Below are 20,592 nucleotides of genomic sequence, written 5' to 3' on the forward strand. Positions count from 1 at the left end.
CCGGAAGCGGCCAAAAAGGGACCGAGGGGCGGGGTCAAACGGAAGTGACTTCGAGGGACGGCCCCGCCCGATCGAGTCGTTGGCGGAAGCGGACTGACGCTAGCGGAAGTTTCCGCCAATGGGAAAGCGCGGACATCGCGGCGTTCCGGCGCGAGGACTTCCGCGCGGAGTTGGAAAGAGCCGGTCGGCATCCACTCTAAGCCTGTTTTCTAGTTGCCGGGTTTGGTGTGGCGCAGCGTCCGGTTGGGAGGAAGGTAAATTAGGGACGAGGCGTGTCCGTGTTTTCTTCTGCTTCGGTCCCCGTCCCAGTTCACTGCTCTCATATCGCTCTTTCTCCGAGATTCCCGCTTCCAGATCAGTTTTCTCTGAACTTCTCCGACGGAGACCTGGCTGTCCCTCGAGGGTACTTCATCCCTTGGAGAATTAGTATTCTCACTCCCCAGGTTCAGGAGGTCGGGGAGCTATGTACCGAATGCGGCCACCTCTTGTAAAAACCCTTGCTTCTCCAACGCTTTTAAGACTTTGCCACCTGTTTAACCGCCTCTTCCAGATCGTCTTGCTTCGTCCAGCTCCTTGTCTTACTTTTATCCCCTCTAGCTTCCACCTTGATCATTTTAGTCAAACTGCCGGGTTACCGTCGGGGCCTCATCTCTAGCGACCCTTACATCAGCCTCCCAAATTTAAATAAAAACCTGGACCTTGTCACCAGAAACGTTATCGCGTCACAGATTACTAATTGGAACATCCTTCTGCCCAGTTACAGCCTGATGTCCTTTCAGCTTGACTGTTCAAGAACTTAACTTTTTTAAAATTTTAATTAATGGGGACTTTCAAAGGCTTAGAAGTACTTCTAATCCGTTGAAAGCCCCCATTAGTCCACATTCTTCACTACCCCCTCCTTTTTAAAAGTTTTTTATATATATATATATTTATTTACTTGAGAGAGTGAGACAGCATGACCGAGGAGAAAGTCAGGGAGCCTGAAGTGGGACTCGATCGGGAGACTCCAGGATCATGACCTGAGTTGAAGGCAGTTGCGTAACCAACTGAGCCATCCAGGCGTCCTTCACTTCCCCTCTTAATGCATTTTAAATACGATGGTATTCCATTACAATCCTACTCTTACTCCTAAGCCTGCCCACCACTCTTTTCCCCACCTAAGTTTTCCACCCTAGATGGACCAACATGCTTCTCCATGCCTGTATCTTGTTGTAGAAAATTGTCTTGCTGAACAGACTGGCATCACTAAATTATTAATTTCAACCTTAAATGGGCTCTGAACAATGCTTGGAAATTTCATTGCAGTATTTTTCTAGTTAACTTGCTTTTCACTGTCTCTGCAAATCTGTAGCCCTACAGTTCCCATACACCTTCCCCTGATTATCTTACTGAATAAGTAACAGAAAAATCAGAATGCCCTATACTGCCCAAATACAGAAACACTAAATAAAAAGAATACATGCACCCCTATATTTGTTGCAGCATTATTTACAATAGCCAGATTATTATAAAAATAGCCTGAGTGTCCATCAATAGAGAATGTATAAAGAAGATGTGATATATACACAATGGATATTATTTAACCATAAAAAAGAATGAAATCTTGCCATTTGCAACACTTTGGATAGAATTAGAGTATAATGCTATGTGAAATAAGTCAGGCAAAGGAAGACAAATACCATATTATTTCACTCACATGTGGAACTTAATAAACAATAGGTGTCTGGGTGGCTCAGTCATTAACCATCCGCCTTCTGCTCAGGTCATGATCCTAGATTCCTGCTTCTCACTGCTTGTATTCCCTCTCTCACTGTCTCTCTCTGTCAAATAAAATCTAAACAAACAAAAAAAACCAACCAAAAACCAAACCAAAACAAAAACCATAGAGAACAAACTAATGGTTACCATAGGGGAGGTGGGTGGGGAGATGGGAGATACAGATGATGGGGATTAAGGAGTGCATTTGAGCACTGGGTGATGTATAGAATTATGAAATCACTGTATTGTATACCCAAGACTAATATAATGCTGTATGATAACTATACTGAAATTAAAATGAAATAAATGTAGAATGTCCTAAGATCTAGAAATTAACATGTGTTCCCATTCTGTCTTTTCCTTCTATAACTTACTAAATAAAAAATATTCATTGAACTCTCTCTATATGCCAAGCAGGGCACCTGTTTAGGTGCTTGTTAAGCAGTGAACAAAGTCCTCATCCTAAAAGATTTTTCTAGTGTTGAGAGACAGAAAAATATATGTGTGCTATGACAAAAAACAAAGCAGAGTAGGGGTTAGACAATGGTGTCAGGTAGCTGCTATTTTAGATATTAGAGAGGGACTGATAAGTAGAAACTGGAATTGATTTGATGGGCTGAGCCATGTGGATATCTACGAAGGGAGTGTTCCAGACAAAGGACACAGCAGGTTCAAATTCTCTGAGGCACGAGCATGCTTGGCTTACTAACGGGATAGCAAAGAGACCCCTAGAGCTGAAACAGAGTGAGTGAGGGGGATGGTGACAGAAAAGACATCAGAGAGGTAGTTAGGGGCTCAATCCTGTGGGTCTTTTAGGCCATGGTGACAACTCTGGATTGTCAACACTGAAACCACTGGAGAGTTTTGAGCAGAAGAGTGGCCTGATTAGATTTAAATCTCTAAAAGTCTCAATATAGCTGTTGTGTGCAGAACAGACTGCAGGGCAAGGGGAAAGAGTAGAAGCACTTGCCCTGGCAAAGGAAGATGGTGGCCTGAACTTGATGACAGCAGCGCAAGTATTAAGAAGTCAGATTCTAGGTCAATTATGAAAGTACAGCCTTGAGGATTTACTGATGGATGTGTAGATTGAAGAAGAGAGTCGAGTCAAAGATGAAGCCAAGGTTTTGGCCTGAATAACTGGTAGAATAGTGAAACCATATACTCAGCTGGGGAATGTTGTCAGAAGCCGACCCCAGTGGGGTACTACTCAGCAATATAAAAGAATGAAATATTGATATACCCAACAACTTGGCATTATACCAACATAATAATAAAATCATTCTGCTGAATGAAAAAAGCTAATCTCAAAGTGACATTCTTGAGAAGATGAGCACTGTAGTGATGGAGAATGAGTCAGTGGTTGCCAGTAGTTAGGGGTAAAGGAGTGAGTATAAAGAAATAGCAAAATGGAGGGTTTGGGGAGATGGGACTTTTCTGAAACCCAGAGAACGATACAGCAAAATACAGTCAATTTTATTGTATGATAATTTTTTGTAAGCCAAACATTTCATGCATGCTGGAGTTTCCCTTCCCAGTTCCCAGGGCTCTCCCTCTAACCTCTTGCAGTATTGTATCATTCTATCAGTAGTCTATCAAGCTTTAGTTTCAACCATATTTGCTTTAAAACAAACAAACAAAAAATCTTTCCCTTGACCCCATATTCTATGACGAAAGGCTTATCTCACTATTCCCCTTTCCGGAAAAGTTTCTAGAATTACTATCCTCACCATAGCCCAAGTGATCTTATCTCTCCTTAACATGTTCTATGGTGTCCCGTTGCTCTTGGGATCAAGACTGAAATTTCTTCATGTGGCCTGCAGAGCCGTAGCCTTCCTCTTTGGTTTTAACTCTTTCCCTCGGGTACAGTAGTGGACCCAAGATGGCAGCCTTACTAGATGACCTCAGTCGTTAAAACAGAAAAGTCTCCTCCCGCCCCAGTGGAAATATGTTTAAACCCTGAGATAAATCACCCGTTCAGTTTAAAAGGAATATCATTCAATCTCTCTATTTTGGCTTCCATGATAGAATTGAACAGAATAGCCTTGGTATTTTCCAGCTTCTCCCCTCAAGAGATGTAGTCTCTCCTCCCTTTGAATCTAGGCTTGGCCATGTGACTTGCTTTGTTCTATGGAACATTAGCAAATCTGATACAAAGAGATTCTTTAAAAAGTGCTTACAGATGGTGGCTTGCTCTCTCTTGCTGCTGGGAACTCTTCTGCCACGTTGTGAAAAACTCACAGCTGACCTGATGGGTGAGGAGAGAAAGGATGTCAACACCTCATCTGACATCTAACCCATTGCCAGACATATGAGTGTGGCTCCTTAGACCAATTAGCCTGCCAAGCCCTGGACATGTGAGCCAGGCCACTGTAGACTAAGTCCAGCTATGCTGGCCCAGACCCAAAGAAACCCCCAGTGAACCCACAGACCAGTGAAAAATAATATTTATTGTTCTAAAGTTAAAGCAATAAATTTTGAGGTGGGTTAATTTTTCAGCAAAAGATAAAGGACACCCAGGGTATTTCTTTGTATCTAATAGACTGGATTTAGTTGGATGTACTTCTTGGAGCTGCTTAGCACCTAAAGAAGAGAGCCACCATACATCCCCTTCACGTGGCTAGTCTAGGTTATCTTATGTTGTCCCATCTGATTTCTCACTGTTTTGCTTACTTACAGCAGGGGTAATCTTACATGTCATGTCCGTTGTATTTCAGCTTGTTCAGTAAAACTAATATCATTTGCCTCTTTTCGTTCCTAGCGCAGCCATGGCTCGTGGTCCCAAGAAACATCTGAAGCGTGTAGCAGCTCCAAAGCATTGGATGCTGGATAAACTGACTGGTGTGTTCGCTCCTCGCCCATCTACTGGTCCCCATAAGTTGAGAGAGTGTCTCCCTCTCATCATTTTCTTAAGGAACAGACTTAAGTATGCCCTAACAGGAGATGAAGTAAAGAAGATCTGTATGCAGCGTTTTATTAAGATTGATGGCAAGGTCCGAACTGATATAACATACCCTGCTGGTTTTATGGATGTCATCAGCATTGACAAGACCGGAGAGAATTTCCGTCTGATCTATGATACCAAGGGTCGCTTTGCTGTTCATCGGATTACACTCGAGGAGGCCAAGTACAAGTTGTGCAAAGTGAGAAAGATCTTTGTGGGGACAAAAGGCATCCCCCATCTGGTGACTCACGATGCTCGCACCATCCGCTATCCTGATCCCCTCATCAAGGTCAATGACACCATTCAGATTGATTTGGAAACTGGAAAGATTACTGATTTCATCAAGTTTGACACTGGTAATCTGTGTATGGTGACTGGGGGTGCTAACCTGGGAAGAATTGGTGTGATCACCAACAGAGAGAGACACCCTGGTTCGTTTGATGTGGTTCACGTGAAAGATGCCAATGGCAACAGCTTTGCCACCCGACTCTCCAACATTTTTGTTATTGGCAAAGGCAACAAACCATGGATTTCTCTTCCCCGTGGAAAGGGTATCCGCCTCACCATTGCTGAAGAGAGAGACAAGAGACTGGCGGCCAAACAGAGCAACGGGTAGAATGGTCCCTAGGTGACGTGATTGGAAGTCTTTATACCTAATTAAAGGTCATACAGCACGATAAAAAAAAAAAAAAACTAATATCATTTGTGTAGTTTTCACTGATTTTATTGCTATTTATTTATTTATTAAATATTTTATTTATTTATTTGACAGAGAAAGAGACAGCGAGAGAGGTAACATAAACAGGGGGAGTGGGAGAGGGAGAACCAGGCTTCCTCCTGAGCAGGGAGCCCGATGTGGGGCTCTATCCCAGAGCCCTGGGATCATGACCTGAGCTTAAGGCAGATGCTTAATGACTGAGCCACCTGGGCGCTCTTTTTTTTTTTTCTTTTTTTTAAACTAAAGGTTGAATTGTGTAAGTATTGAGTGTCATTTGTATGTATGTTTTGTCTTAAATTTAAGCTTACATGTATAGGACATAAAAACTAAGAACAGGGAAATGGTCATATTATAGAATAATCATGTAATTTAGTCATAACTAGTTAAGAGAAAGATGGCTTCCATTTGCGTTCATGATAGCCAATATTAATTATTCATGTAATTGGGTCTGTCTCAATGAGATTTGACGTTTGAGCATGAATGAGTATCAGTTTGGGGACTCAAGAAACAAAAAATGTTTTCCCATTGAAATTACCGGTGATGACATTTTCAGCTTGCATTAGTTTCATGAGAGGTTTTGCAGGATTGACTAGCCTCGTAAGTCAGGAAAGGACTGTCCTGCAGTTACTAAACCTTTAATGCCATGGAAAATTAAAATGTGACCAGATGATTAGGGTTTCCTCTTATCCTGAGGTCAAGGTATAGCCTCAGGAGCCTCTCTGAGCATGTGTAAAGCCTCGCCGAGTAAATGTAGAGAAGGAATGTGACCATCCGGTGGGGTATAAAAGGTGGTGGATCAAGTCCACAGATTCCTGAGGGGACCTCTTCATGGAGCTGGAGGCACCCGTAATGTTGCCTGCGGCGTGACTGGTTTTTCACTGTGCTGCGTGTTTTCCCATGGAGCAGGGAGGGTAAGCCCGTCAGGCTGATGCTTCAGTCCTTTCTTCTACTGCCCTGTTCATATTTTGAATCAGGCAGTTGTTACTTGGTGTCTGATGACTTGAGTTACCTGACATTTGAGCTTCCACAAGCCCGTCAACCCAGGAAAACTGTCAGCACCCAACGGCTGAGACCCAAAGTTGAGCTTGGAGAATGCCTTCAAAGTAACAGGGACTCCCTTCTTCTGTAGCCAGCCTTCTTTTGCAGGTAGCTGCTCTCCTGCCATATTCCCTTTCGACCTACTCTCACTGCAAAGGTCCTTTCCAACCTGTGGCTCTGGGATTGGCCAACGCCCTGATGGACTGCCTTGACTGTATGGTTCTGTCACTGAGGAACAGAACAAGTCAAACCTCTAAAGCAATTAACAAGTGACTCACTGATCCCAAAGTGACTTGCTTTTGACTCACCCTTAGATTGTCTCACTCTCCTTGATGGTTTATTGAAAGCTGTCTTTGCAAACTCCAGCCAGATTTCTCTGATGGCTCTCGCACTCAATGGTCCCGCAAACTGTCAGAGCAAAAGGCAGCAGGAGGTGTTTCAAGCCATCTGTCCCAGAATGCAACATCTGGTCATAGGTCTATGCCTCTGGTCGGGGCTTTTTGGAAGCCATCTGGCTCCCCACCCAGTGGAGCTGTGATAAGCTCGACACTGTCAAGTGCTGGTGAGGCTAAGAGGAGAGGAAGTCTGAGCTGAAGCTGGGCTGGCAGTGAGCTTGGTTGGCTGGAAGAATCATGGAGCCAACCAGTTGCCATAATGTGTCCACAGACCCCTGCACATGCCTGGGGGCTTTATCTCCACCAAAAAAATATTTATTTCCAAGCACCAACACTGAATGTTGATTTATCAAGAACAGTAATATGCATTTTCTATTGTTAAAGTTGGCCAGGATTCTTGTTCTCTCTGAACTAAAAAACAACAACAACACAACTGTCAATTTCAGGACTAAAGTATAGAGAATTTAGGACAGTAAGTATTTTGGAAACATGGGCTCAGAGGATGCGAAGTATCCTAGAGAAACTTCAGTGAAAAAGAAGCTTCCAAAAACGGGGTGGAGGAAAGGAGTTTCTCAAATATAGGGTGGGAAGCACTTGGCTTTGTGTGGCTTGAGGAGTTTGGGTGCCTGGCTCATCATATCTTTATTGTCCCCATGAATCACATTACACAGCCATGTTCCCAGTGCCGGCTTACTGCTGCTATCTTAGCCCTCATTCTTAGCTAAAGAAAACTGAGTATTGTATAAAGGGAGCCCCTGGTGTTTTATTAAGGTGAACCACATGCAATGCCAGAGAGGTGGAAAGGGCTTATCTGTATCCCGTGCCTTCATTTACTACTTTATAGCAAGAGCATATGTTGAAAGCTTTGATTCAAACCAATCTTAACATAGGATTTTCACCTGCTGCAGTTTCAGGGAATAACAGATAACCTTATTTGGGAATCTGATTCAGAAACTTCACCTTTAAAAACTGAGCTGGGGGGCACCTGGGTGGCTCAGTGGGTTAAGCCACTGCCTTCGGCTCGGGTCATGATCTCAGGGTCCTGGGATCGAGTCCCGCATCGGGCTCTCTGCTCAGCAGGGAGCCTGCTTCCCTCTCTCTCTCTCTCTGCCTGCCTCTCTCTCCGTCTACTTGTGATCTCTCTCTGTCAAATAAATAAATAAAATCTTAAAACAACAACAACAACAACAAAAAACTGAGCTGGGGGCGCTCCTGGGTGGCTCAGTTGGTTAAGCATCAAACTCTTGTTCTCAGCTTAGGGCTTGGTTTCAGGGTCGTGAGTTCAAGCCCTCTGCATTAAAAAACAAAGAAAACCCAACTGAGCTGGGTTTTCAGGCTCTCCAACTGAAGTGAAAGTTTGATTTTATAATGCTTATAACTGCACTGAGATTATGCTGGAAGAGAATAGAGTGGTTCTAAAACTAACTGATCTAATAATAATATCCTCCTGACCAATTCCCTTCCATGCCACCCACACCCCCTGAAAAGCAAACTACTGAGCTTAACTATGTGCTCATCAAGCAACCAGTCATTTCCTAATATGGACAGTTCAGCCATCCAGTTTCACTTCTGGAATTCAAGTGCTAGAAGAATGGCATTTACATTTGCATGCGTTTTCTACAATTCTTTCTCACTCCCCAAAGCAGTCTGTGTGTCATTTGTTTTAACATCAATGATAACATTGACAATGACTGAATTTCCTGGACCTGTAATGGGATCAGCCCTGACCCAATACAGTTGAATCCTAATTGTTTGATAGAAAACTCATGAACAGTCACAAAATTTGAGGCCTTTGTCCTTATGAAAAAGAAAAGTTATCTCCAAAATGGGTATAGCCATTAAAAACAATGAAGTCCATAATTTCTACTGACTTGGGAAGATGCCAGTGGTAGAATTCTAAAAGTAACTACCAAATTACAGAAAAATTTGTAAAATAAAAATTATTTCAAAAAAGAAAAAATTTGAATGATTTAATCTTTTGAAAAACAATTCCCATCTTAAAAATAAAGATAATTACGATGGATGCCCTAACCTCAGAGTCCAGTCTAACTTTTGTTGTCTTTGGTCAACAGGAAAAAAATGCTAGGGGCGCCTGGGTGGCTCAGTGGGTTAAGCCTCTGCCTTCAGCTCGGGTCGTGATCCCAGGGTCCTGGGATCGAGTCCCGCATCGGGCTCTCTGCTCAGCAGGGAGCCTGCATCCTCCTCTCTCTCTGCCTGCATCTCTACCTACTTGTGATCTCTGTCTGTCAAATAAATAAAATCTTTTAAAAAAATGCTATATTAAGGAAAAATCTATAGTACTTCTTAACTGATAGTTATTATGTGCTAAGTGCTTCACTTACCTTCTCATTTAATCCTCACAATAATGCCCATTTCACAGATGAGATAACATGCTCACCGGAGTTAAGTAACATGCCCAAAGTTATGTTATAGAGAGCAGGGCTGGGATTTGAAACCAGGGCTGTCTGACTGTAATTCATGCTGGTGACCACCATGCCACGTTCCTCCCAGTAGTGTGAGTATTTCACTTGTAACCATTTATTTTTTATTTTTTTATTTTTTTTAAAGATTTTATTTATTTATTTGTCAGAGAGCGAGCGAGCGCAAAAGCAGGCAGAGTGACAGGCAGAGGCAGAGGGAGAAGCAGGCTCCCTGCTGAGCAAGGAGCCTGATGCGGGACTCGATCCCAGGATCCTGGGATCATGACCTGAGCCAAAAGCAGTGGCTTAACCCATTGAGCCACCCAGGCATCCCTGAGTTTATTTTGTAATACATAATTTATCCTAGTGTGCCATAGAGAATCAGTAATGTCACATATTAGCTTTGCAATTTGGCTAAAAGAAGTTAAGTCCCACATCAGAGAGTAAAACTAGAGCATTCTGTACATGAGGCTGACCTGTATCTTGCATTTGCAGAGGACCAGCTGAAAGAACGTGAGCATGAGAGTGTCTAACAAAAGACCAGAAACAGCCTAAATGCCCATCAGTTGGGAACTGGTTAAATAAATAATTAAATACACTATCAAGAAGTGAAAAAGAAAGTAAAGAAAAAATGAGGAAGTTTTTAATGGACTGATATGGAACACTTCCCAAGACATTAAATGAAAAAAAGCAAGGTTTGTTAAAGGGTGATTAGTATGTTACCATTAATAATTGTGATTTAAAGGATGTAGTATGTACATCATTTGTATGAGTATGTAATCATTATGTGGAACAAGCATGACTCATGGGGTATACTGTATGACTTATGGGGTATACTGCAACAAGCAGATCCAAAATGTGACTCAGCAAAATTGTTTCTTTTTTGTTTTGTTTTGTTTTTGTTTAAAAGATTTTACTTATTTGAGAGAGAGAGAGAACAAGCAGTGGAGAGGGGCAGAGGGAGAGAGAGAGAGAGAGAAGCAGACTTCCTACTGAGCAGAGAGCTCGATGTGGGGCTCGATCCCAGGACCCTGAGATCATGACCCGAGCCAAAGACAAATGCTTAACCAACTGAGCCACCCAGGCGCCCACAGACAGTTTATTTCTTGCTTACCTGACAGTCCTGGGCAGATATTCAGGTCAGGGACATGGTCGTCTTTCATTGCTGGTGTTCAGGAACCTAGGCTCTTCATTCTTGTGCTGTCCCACCCCATAGTCACCAAGTGGTACACATTGCTTCCAGTCACATTACATTGGAGAAAACTTTGTCATATGGCCACTCCCAAATTGGAAGGGGTGTGTGCCTGCAGAGAATAATGGCTTTTGGCAGACAGCAAGAGGTCTCTGTTACAGTTGGTCTTTCTGGTCACCAAATACAATCACTCTTCCCCAAAGGGAGACCACAAGAAGTCCTATCCAGTTATGGCATCCATATGAAAATTTGGATCGCAGTCTTCTTCAATTGGCCTGAACGAATTTCTTCACGATCCAGCAACCTATAATTAAAAGCCAAGTTGTTGCCACGTCACCATTACCCCACTACACAGTGACAGAGGGAACAGGAAAACTGCAACACAAACTATTTGGAAGAGGGAGATTGGGAAACATGTACAGTCATGTCTAAAGCAATCATGGAATCCTGCTAGATGGACACCGTGAAGACTCCCTTTCCGGTAGTGAAGGAAGCACCTAGAAGAGATCCAATTTTGCTCTTTAGGAAAAATTCTCTTGTCCATGTTCTCCTTATGCCCTGGTTCAGCCCTCTGCCATTGCTTTCCCTGGCTATACGTGAGGTGGGGGCATGCCCTCCTTGGGGACTGTATGGCCCCAGGTATTATTTTATGGCTTTCCTTATTTACTCAGGCCAGGCTTGTGGGGTTGAAGCAGTACAGAATCTTCGGGTCGATTTGCTTCTAAGCAGCTTCTTGTACCAGAAATCATGCCTCAAAGATTTTTTTTTTTTCCAGGATAGAAGTATCAACTTTCATTTATTTCTTTACTCCACGCCTCTCTCTCCCAACTTAATGGCAGTTACAGTGAAGCCATATGAAACAAAGGCTTAGGAGGAAGGAAAGCCTCGAGACTTTTCTTTGCACTCGTGCTGGAGTCCTCTGTTTAACTGAAATATCTTTGTGGATAACCTTTTCAGTCTTTTTTCCTGCTGTTGGGGCACAAGGCCCTAGTTCTGGGCTCTCTCAGTTCCTTTTCGTGTCAGCTTGCAAACCAGGACATTCTTGCTTGAGCTTGCCTCTTATGGTATCTTGTTAAACACAGCAAGGAGCTGCCAATACACTCTGACATTCTGACTCATGATCATGACTTCAGAAAACCATGGAAAGAAAGAGAATGTTTTTTCTTTTTACCTCTTCAAGTGTCCCTATTAAAAACAGACACCAAAAAAAGCGAGTTGGTTTTTTTTTAAGATTTTATTTATTTATTAGGTTAAGAGAGATACAGAGAGAGTGAGCACAAGCAGGCGGAACAGCAGGCAAAGAGAGAAGCAGAATTCCTGCTGAGCAGGGAGTCCGAGGTGGGACTTGATCCCAGGACCCTGGGATCATGACCTGAGCAAAGCAGATGCTTAACAACTGAGCTCAGCGGGAAGCCTGCTTCTCCCTCTCCCACTCCCCCTGTTTGTGTTCCTTCTCTTGCTGTCTCTGTCAAATAAATAAATAAAATCTTTAAAAAAAAAGAAAAGAGGAGAGAACAAAAGAAATATTGATAATTTAATGAGCTAAATTAGCGGATACCAATTGAGTTCCCTTGGCCTTGAGTACTGTCCTCGGTACTTCAGACTCCGTGTTCTTAGGGCACCTGGGTGGCTCAGTCAGGCCTCTGCCTTCAGCTCAGGTCATGATCCCAGGGTCCTGGGATTAGCCCTGCCTTGGGCTCCTTGCTCAGCAGGGAGTCTACTTCTCCCTTCCCCTCTACCTCTCCCCCTACTTTTGTGCTCTCTTTCTCTCTCTCTCTGTCAAATAAATAAATAAAATCTTAAAAAAAAATAAGACCCCAAGTTCTTCCCATTCAGGAACTCACAGCTTGTCTCCCTGTGAATTTGTCACTGGCAGGCAGGCCCATATAACCAGGAATCTCTCCACCAGAGAGATTCTACTGGATTCTATTGGCCAGAAGTCTACTGGATTCTAACCTCTTATAGGCAGAGCTGGCTGCATGTTGCAAAGGACTAACCAGACCTACTGAGTCTACTCAGTAACAGGCACAGGTCACATTCCCTTGCCAGCCACCTAACCAGCTTCTAAATGCCCTTAGATCAGGCACTGGGTATTTTGGAACTAAGGAACTTAAACCTTGCTTGAAAAAGACCTTAGAGCAGTCAAACTCCAAAGGACTGATCTTCAGTCTCATGTTCCTCAGCTAACATGAGATTATCTGTTACACAACAACAAAAAATTGGAAAATGGCACTTACCAGACATTTGAAATCGAGGTTCCCCAAGAGCTGCCAGAAAGCAGATGATCCTTCGAAGTTGCTACTGAACACGAGAACCTTGGAGCAACCCGATGACTGTATGAAGTGCAAAGCCAACAACTACTCAGCCACATGTCTTTCTTCCCATGCTTTTGTTTTCTGTCCCACTGGCCATCATTTTCCACTCTAGGTGTTCAAGTGTATATAATTAAAAATTATTTGGTGGGGTGCCAGTGGTTAGGCATCTGCGTTTGGCTCAGGTCATGATCTCAGGGTCCTGGGATCAAGCCCCACATCAGCTCCCTGCTCCTCCTGCTTCCATTCCCTCTCTGGCTGTTTCTCTGTCCAAAAAAAAAAGGTTATTTGGTGATAATGTTTTCTAAAGAAAAGTTGCAAAATTAGTACCAAAAATTCCCATATACATTGGCCCCATATTCTGCAAATGTTGACATTTTACCACATTTGTTTCATCATTCTCTCTCTGTATACATGTTATTCTATTCTGTGATCCATCTGAGAGTAATTTACAGATACAACATCCCTTTAAAACTAAATATTTTAGTGTGTGTTTCAAAAGTACAAGTACACTCTCCTACATAACCATTGTACAATTCATTGGAAATCAATTTTTAAAAGACTTTATTTTTATTTATTTGTCAGAGAGAGAGAGAGCACAGCAGGCAGAGTGGCAGGCAGAGGCAGAGAGAGAAGCAGGCTCCCTGCTGAGCAAGGAACCTATGCGGGACTCAATCCCAGGACCCTGGGATCATGACCTTAGCTGAAGGCAGTGGCTTAACTGACTGAGCCACCCAGGCGTCCCTGGAAATGAATTTTGACACGATACTATTATCTAACTTACAGATCATACTCCTTTTTTTTCTAAATGTCCCCAAAGTATCCTTTATATCAAAATAAAACAAAAACTTGGGGCACCTGGGTGGCTCGGTGGGTTAAAGCCTCTGCCTTCAGCTCAGGTCATGATCTCAGGGTCCTCGGATCAAGCTCCGAATTGGGCTCTCTGCTCAGTGGGGAGCCTGCCTCCCCCTCACTCTCTGCCTGCCTCTCTGCCTACTTGTGATCTGTCTGTCAAATAAATAAATAAAAATCTTTTTAAAATTTTAAAAAATAAAACAAAAACTTGTTTTTCTGGTCCAGGATTACACACTGCATTTTAAAATAGTCAAATCTCAAAAAAAAAAGTCAAATCTCTTGGGAGCGCCTGGACGGCTCAGTTGTTTGAACGTCTGACTCTCGATCTCGGCTCAGGTCTTGATCTCAAGGTCCTGAGTTCAGGCCTTGCACTGGGCTCCACAATGGGTGTGGAGCCCACTTAAATTCAAAAAGAAAAAAAGAAAGCCCTGGGGCTCCTGGTTGGCTCAGTTGGTTGGGCAGCTGCCTTTGTCTCAGGTCATGATCCCGGGTCCTGGGATAGAGGCCCACATTGGGCTCCTTGCCCACACTGGGCTCTTCGCTGAGCAGGGAGCCTGCTCCTCCCCTGCTTGTACTTGCTTTCTCTCTCTCTTCTCTGCCAAATAAATAAATAAACACTTTTTTTTTAAAAAAGGAAGTCCAATCTCTTTATTTTCCTTTAAATAATCTACAGTCTTCTTCTTTTATGACTTTGACTTTTTTTAAAAAAAAGGTTTTTATTTATTTATTTGAGGGAGAGAGAGAGCATGTGTGCACATGCGTGTGGGGGAACAGAGGGAGACAGAGAGAGAATCCCAAGCTGACTCTGCCCTAAGCATGGAGCCTGATGTAGGGGCTTGATCTCATGACCCTGAGATCATGACCGAAGCCGAAATCAAGAGTCAGGTTGCTCAACTGACTGAGCCAGCCAGACACTCCGGCTTTGACTTTTTGAAGAGTACAGGCCCTTTATTTTGTACCATGTCCTCAGTTCAGGTTTGCCTGATTAGATTTGAGGATATGCATTTCTGGAAGGAACACTGCAGAAGTGGTACCATTTATTTTCAGTGCATCGTATCAGGAGGCATATGGTATGACGACGTTAACTTTGATCACTTGGTTAAGGTGGTTGTCTGCCAGTTCTCTGTACTGTAAAGTTATTCTTTTTCCCTTTGCAATTAGTACGGATTTTATATGGACCCAGGTTCCTTCTGCCTATCATCCTTGGTGTCCTTGTCACCAATTGTATCCAGTTAGCAGAAGAGGAAAGAAAAGAGTTTCATGGCGTGGGGGGAGTGGGGAGTGGCTGTTACTAGGCCAGTCCTGGAAGGGGCACCCATCAGATTAACCCTAATCTGGCTCACATTCCACTGTAGAGAATCGAGTCTAAAGATTCTATCTAATTGCAAGGGACAGTAGGAAACATTGCCTGGCTTTGTGCCTGAAGGAGGGAATGCACATTAGTAGGGAGCTAGAGGTCTCTACTACAGGATACAACTCTTCCAGTGGACTTTTTAAATTTATTCTCAGGGGCTCTGGTTTCCCCTTGCCCCCTTAGAGGAGATCTTGGTCAGGTCCCTCAACTGTGCTGATCACTCTTAGGTTTCATAAGTCCTCCTGTCACACTGGTCTCCCAGACAGCATGAGTTAAGCAACAAAAATGCCCAGCCCCCTGTAAGAGTCATCATTCTAAAACTGATTTAAAACTGAGGCTTCTTGGGGTGCCTGGGTGGCTCAAGTCAGTTAGGTATCTGCCTTTGGCTCAGTTCATGATCTCAGAGTCCTGAGATCGCGCCCCATCGGGCTTCTTGCTCAGCAGGGAGCCTGCTTCTCTCCTTCTGCCTGTCACTCTCCCTGCGTGTGCTCGCTCTCTCTCTCTCTCTGGCAAATAAGTAAATGAAATCTTGAAAACCAAATAACAAGAAAACCCCTGAGGCTTCTTCCTCCCTTGCAGCTAGCTTGGGCCTCTATAAGGTGGGTCACCTCCCACAGAAAAGGACTGTGTGACCGGTTTCACTCCCTCATTCAATACTTCCATTCCTTTCTTCCTCTTGCTAGCTAATGTCTCTGAGCCCTGCACACTGGGGGTCTGCTAGTCTATGTGCTGCCTCGGTGGAGGTCAGAAAGAGGTTCTCCTCAGGGATGCCTGCCATCCTACAGGGAGAGGGCTGCGCCTCCGTGTGAAGTAGAAAAAGGCAATTCCTCTGAGAAGACACAACCCCCTGCCAGGGCATATGGTTTGGAGCTTGGAAAGCAGGCTGGATTGGAGCCCCGTTTGCACCTACAGCCAGGCACGCGTTTCAGTGAATGACTTGCACAACCGTAAGGTCTGTTAAATGTGGAGCATATGGACGAAGTTCTGGGCCAGAAGCTCAAGTTTGCCCTTAACTAGTGCTGTCCTGAGTGGCAACTGCATTCTCTGGGGTTTGCAGAGATTTAATGCTACTCTTTTTGGGGAAGGGAATGGATTCCTTAGTTCTATAAAGCTCCATCATTCCATCAATGGTGACCACATCTCTGTAGTTTCTTTCTGTAGATGAAGGCATTGCTTTTACTGGTGTTTGTTCATAAGTCTTTCTCAAGACTCTGGGCATCTGGGGATGTGCCTCCACCTTCCTCCCACTGAAATGCAGTCACTTCTGGCAGCGTTCTCCAAAAGGATCTGAGACTGAACTTCTCCAGACCCCCTGCATGTATGTTTCATAGCAAAGGACAAGTTCATTTGGGAGTGTGGCTACCACCCAAACCATAGCCTCATCTCTACCCCGTGGGAGGCCTGAGGCAGTCCTTCACCTTTGACCTACTCCAGCTGTAACTCAGACACTGGCCACTCTGTCTCTCAAATTGGAAGGAACACGCATTATGTACTATTGGGTGATCCCAGTAAAACTCCTCCCATCAGTGTGAGGTGATGGGTACATACTCTTACAATGAGGTTAGGGGTGGGGCAATGACTCAGGACACGGATAACTTTCTCTAAAAACCTTAACTCTCCTATATTTTTCAACCTCTCCAACATCTTTTACAGGCTGGAGGTGGGTGGTGAACTAAGAATGAAAAGCTGTGTTTCTATCATCTTCCCCTGTAAATCCTGTGGTGGTGGACTGGCATCTAACTTGGAACGTGACTTCATTGTTTGGGGATCTGAGACAAATCAGACTAAGTGAGCTTCATTTCAACATCCTACATAACCTATCTCTGGAAGTATACATAGGGAACAGGAAATATTGGTTACCTTCGGTGGGAAATGTGTTTGCTCAGGGAAGCCATGGGAGGGAGAATTTTTCACACATACTCTTGGAACTCTTTTTAAACTCTCTGTGTGTAGTACCTATTTAAGAAATTTAAATGAAAGACAGATACCTTCCAAATACCCTAGTGTCCATTCACGTAACAGAGCACTTTCTAACTCTGAAGAAGAATGAGCCGTCTATTCTGAAGCAGAACAGTCTCAAAGATGTTGTTAGGTTAGAAAAGGAAGATATAGACTATTTCATAATATATTTACATACAGTAAAATTAGGCATAAATGCATATTTTTAATACATGAGGGATTTTCAGGACATTTTTTCTAGGATAAACTCAATCGTGTAGTAGTAATGACACGACAGTAGTGAACTTGAAATCAGTTACTCACCACAGCAAAGGCTTATATTTCTTGAGCCACAGGTGTCCGGTGCAAGACAGGCAGCTCTGGAGGGCTGCTCTGCTCCATGTGGTGCCTCAGGGATCCAGGCTGTTTCTGTCCAGTGACTCCACCATCTAAATCCGTGGCTTCCACAACTGCTGCAGCAAGGGAAGGGAGAGCTGGGGAATCGTACACTGGAACTAAATGTTCTGACCCAGAAGTGCACATATCACTTTTCTGCACAGTCTTTGAGCCAAAATTGGCCTCCTGGGCACAGCCTCACTGCAGGACAGGGTAGGAAGTATTGTCCTCTTGCAGATCCAGAAAGAAGAAAATGAAATGGGTTTCAGTATCCTGTAACATCGCTTCTTCCACAAAGACACAGAAAAAAACCAGTAGGAACACCTAGGTGGTTCAGTGGGTTAAGCCCCTGCCTTTGGCTCAGGTCATGATCTCAGGGTCCTGGAATCAAGCCCCGCATCAGACTCCCTGATCAGCAGGGAGCCTGGTTTCCCCTGCCCCCACCTGCCTCTCTGCCTACTTGTGATCTCTTCCTGTCAAATAAATAAATAAAATTTAAAAAAAAAAAAAAAGAAAAAGACAAGTAACAGGAAGAGGGAGTCAGGATCTGATATCAGAAGACTTACTTTTCACTGTACTATTTACTGTATTATATGGTTTGGATTTTTTTGAACCATTGAGTCATGTGTACTTTTTCAGTTAAAAGAATTAGGGACTTGGGACGCCTGGCTGGCTCAATCTGTGGAGCATGTGACTCTTGATCTCAGGGTTGTGCGTTTGAGCCCTCTGTTGGATGTGGAGATTACTTAAAGATACTTAAAGATAAAATCTTAAAAAAAAAAAAAAAAAAGAATTAGGAACTCTAGTGTCAATGAATACTAAAATTAGTGGGTGAAAGTTTTATAAGGAATAGGATATGGTCTATAGATACCCAACCAATGCCACCTTAATTTAGGAATCAAAGTTAATTAACACCACCAGTAGTGAGACAAATAGAAAGCATATGCCTCCTCATTTAATGAACTGAGAACACAGCATCATTTTTTGCGGTAGTCTTGACAAAAATGCATAGCCCGAATTTAATCATGAGGAAAAAACACATATAAAACTAAATGGAGTGATTTTGTACACAACATCTGGCCTGTACTTTTCAAGTGACAAGGTAATGGCAGGAAGAGAGAGACTGAGCAATTATTCCAGATTGAAGGAAACTAGGGAGACTTATAGATGAAATACAACATGTGATCCTGGATTGCATCCTGAACCAGAAAAATACTTTTTTCTTTTTGCTATAAAGGACGTTACTGAGACATTGATGATATTTGAATAAGGCTTGTAGGTTAGCAAGTATTAGTGTATCAATTAGTGTATCAATTAGTGTTATTGTTAACACTAACAATTAGTGTTATTTTTCACATTTTGTAATTGTGCTATTGTTACAAAAAGAATGCCCTTGTTGGGTGCCTGAGTGACTCAGATGGTTAAGTGTCTGCCTTTGACTCAGGTCATGATCCTGGAGTCCTGGAATCGAGTCCCGCATCAGGCTCCCTGCTCAGTGGGGAGCCTGCTTCTCCTTCTCCCTCTACTGCTCCCCCTGCTTATGCTCTCTCTCTCAAATAAATAAATAAAATCTTAAAAAAAAAAAAAGCCCTTGTTTCAGGAAATATTCAAGTATTTAGGGGTAAAAAAGCATCATATCTGCAATTTACTCTCAAATGGTTGAAGGAATATATACATATATATATAATAGAAATAATATATTTATATGTTAATATATAAATACATGACATATAGTTTTGTATATTATATGTTTTAATATATAAACATATATAATTATTTCCTGAGCAAGTAGACCATTTGAAAGTAAATTACAGTTATGCCTTTTTACCTCTAAAGGGACATATATGTGTGTGTATTTATATATACATATGGGGGTAAAGAATGATAAAGCAAATTTGTTAAATGTTAACATTTTAAGAATCTGAATAAAAGGTATATGTTAGGTCTTTGTATTCTTCATTCAACCATTCTATAAGTCTGAAATTCTCTCAAAATAAAAAGTTGTTGGGATGCCTGGATGGCTCAGTTGGTTAAGCCTCTGCCTTCGGCTCAGGTCATGATCCCAGGGTCCTGGGATCGAGTCCTGCATCCAGCTCCTTGCTCAGCAGGGAGCCTGCTTCTCTATCTCTGCCTCTGCCTGCTTGTGCTCTCTTTCTCTCTCTCTCTGAGACAAATAAATAAATAAAAACTTTAAGAAAAACAAAAGAAAATAAAAAGTTGTTAAAAGTGACAAGTAACTATACTCATTAAGTTTGTGGACTTTTGCACTAAACATAATACTTGTCAGCAAATTCTATTTGTAACAGAATAAAGGCATAAGGTAATTTTAAAAATTTTGTATCTCACAGAATTATTGCAAAGATCATAGACTGTAATGTGTGTTTGCTTGAAAACCACTATTCACATGCACTGTTTTCACTGTTATAATAATTTTTATTTTCAAAGTTTTATTTATTTATTTATTTATTTATTTTTAGTAATCTCTACACCCAACATGGGGCTTGAACTCACAACATGGGTCTGAAGATTCAAAATCACATGCCCTTCCGACAGAGCCCACCAGGCACCTCTGTTGATTTCATTTTGACTGAAGTAGGTGATTCCCATTGGAGAGCAATGGAGGTTGAGGCTGAACGAGTGACAGGAACAGCTTATTGAATAAGAAGATGAGAGCTAGGCCAGGGGGGTTGGGATTTGCCTCAATGGTCCCTTTTGGGTAGTGAAAAGTTGTTACTTACCAAAATGGGTTGAGGGAAAGCTGAATTCTTAACAGTGCTGGAAAGTATCCAGAAGGATGAGCTCAACATCCTCATTTTCCAGTTAAGCTGGTGGGTTTTACAGATGAAGCATCTGGACTAGGGTCTTAAAGATGAAGCTGTGAAGATTCAAAGCTTGAGAAGGCAGATGAATAAAAACAAGAAGGTAAGAAATGTCATGCCGAGGATGCGTGGGTGGCTCAGTCAGCTCAGCATCTGCCTTCGGCTCAGGTCATGATCCCAGGGTCCCGGATGGAGTCCTGCATCAGGTTCCTTGCTCAGTGGGGAGTCTGCTTCTCCTTCTGCCTGCCACTCCCCCTGCTTGTGATCTCTCTCTCTCTCTGTCAAATAAATAAAATCTTAAAAAAAAAATAATGTCATGCTGCTATGACCAGCTATGCAATTTGGGGGGCCCAGGGCAAATGAAAATGCAGGGCCCCTTGATCATAAGTTATTAAGAATTTTGAGGGGTGCTTGGGTGGTTCAGTTGGTTAAGTGTCTGCCTTCAGCTCCGGTCAT

General features: G+C 42.9%; 1 protein-coding gene and 2 long non-coding RNA genes across 5 annotated transcripts; 1 reads left to right on the plus strand and 2 right to left on the minus strand.

Annotated features, from left to right (window-relative positions):
- Positions 1-3,639: 3,639 nt before the first annotated feature.
- On the minus strand, positions 3,640-12,973 carry LOC116590553. 3 transcript variants are annotated; one of them, XR_004285647.1, is made up of 3 exons: positions 12,700-12,973; positions 10,385-10,766; positions 3,640-4,003 (listed from the first exon to the last, which is right to left on the minus strand). It is a non-coding gene; the product is annotated as an uncharacterized LOC116590553 (long non-coding RNA). The 3 variants fall into 3 exon arrangements; XR_004285649.1 differs by having other exon boundaries at positions 10,385-11,589; XR_004285648.1 differs by having other exon boundaries at positions 10,385-11,647.
- Positions 4,486-5,366, plus strand: LOC116590552 (40S ribosomal protein S4-like). Its single transcript, XM_032342458.1, has one exon. The coding sequence runs from the start codon at positions 4,524-4,526 to the stop codon at positions 5,313-5,315; it is 792 nt and encodes a 263-aa protein (XP_032198349.1). The 5' UTR covers positions 4,486-4,523; the 3' UTR covers positions 5,316-5,366.
- A 31-nt stretch (positions 12,974-13,004) lies between the features above and the next one.
- Positions 13,005-20,275, minus strand: LOC116590554. The gene is made up of 3 exons (XR_004285650.1): positions 20,056-20,275; positions 17,246-17,547; positions 13,005-13,040 (listed from the first exon to the last, which is right to left on the minus strand). It is a non-coding gene; the product is annotated as an uncharacterized LOC116590554 (long non-coding RNA).
- Between the last annotated feature and the right edge of the window lie 317 nt (positions 20,276-20,592).

This window comes from Mustela erminea, chromosome 5, assembly GCF_009829155.1.
Source record: "Mustela erminea isolate mMusErm1 chromosome 5, mMusErm1.Pri, whole genome shotgun sequence".
Lineage (NCBI taxonomy): Eukaryota > Metazoa > Chordata > Mammalia > Carnivora > Mustelidae > Mustela > Mustela erminea.

What these genes read in the sequence shown, in the direction of transcription:
- LOC116590552 (XM_032342458.1), top strand. Translation starts at nt 4,524, where the DNA reads ATGGCTCGTGGTCCCAAGAAACATCTGAAGCGTGTAGCAGCTCCAAAG.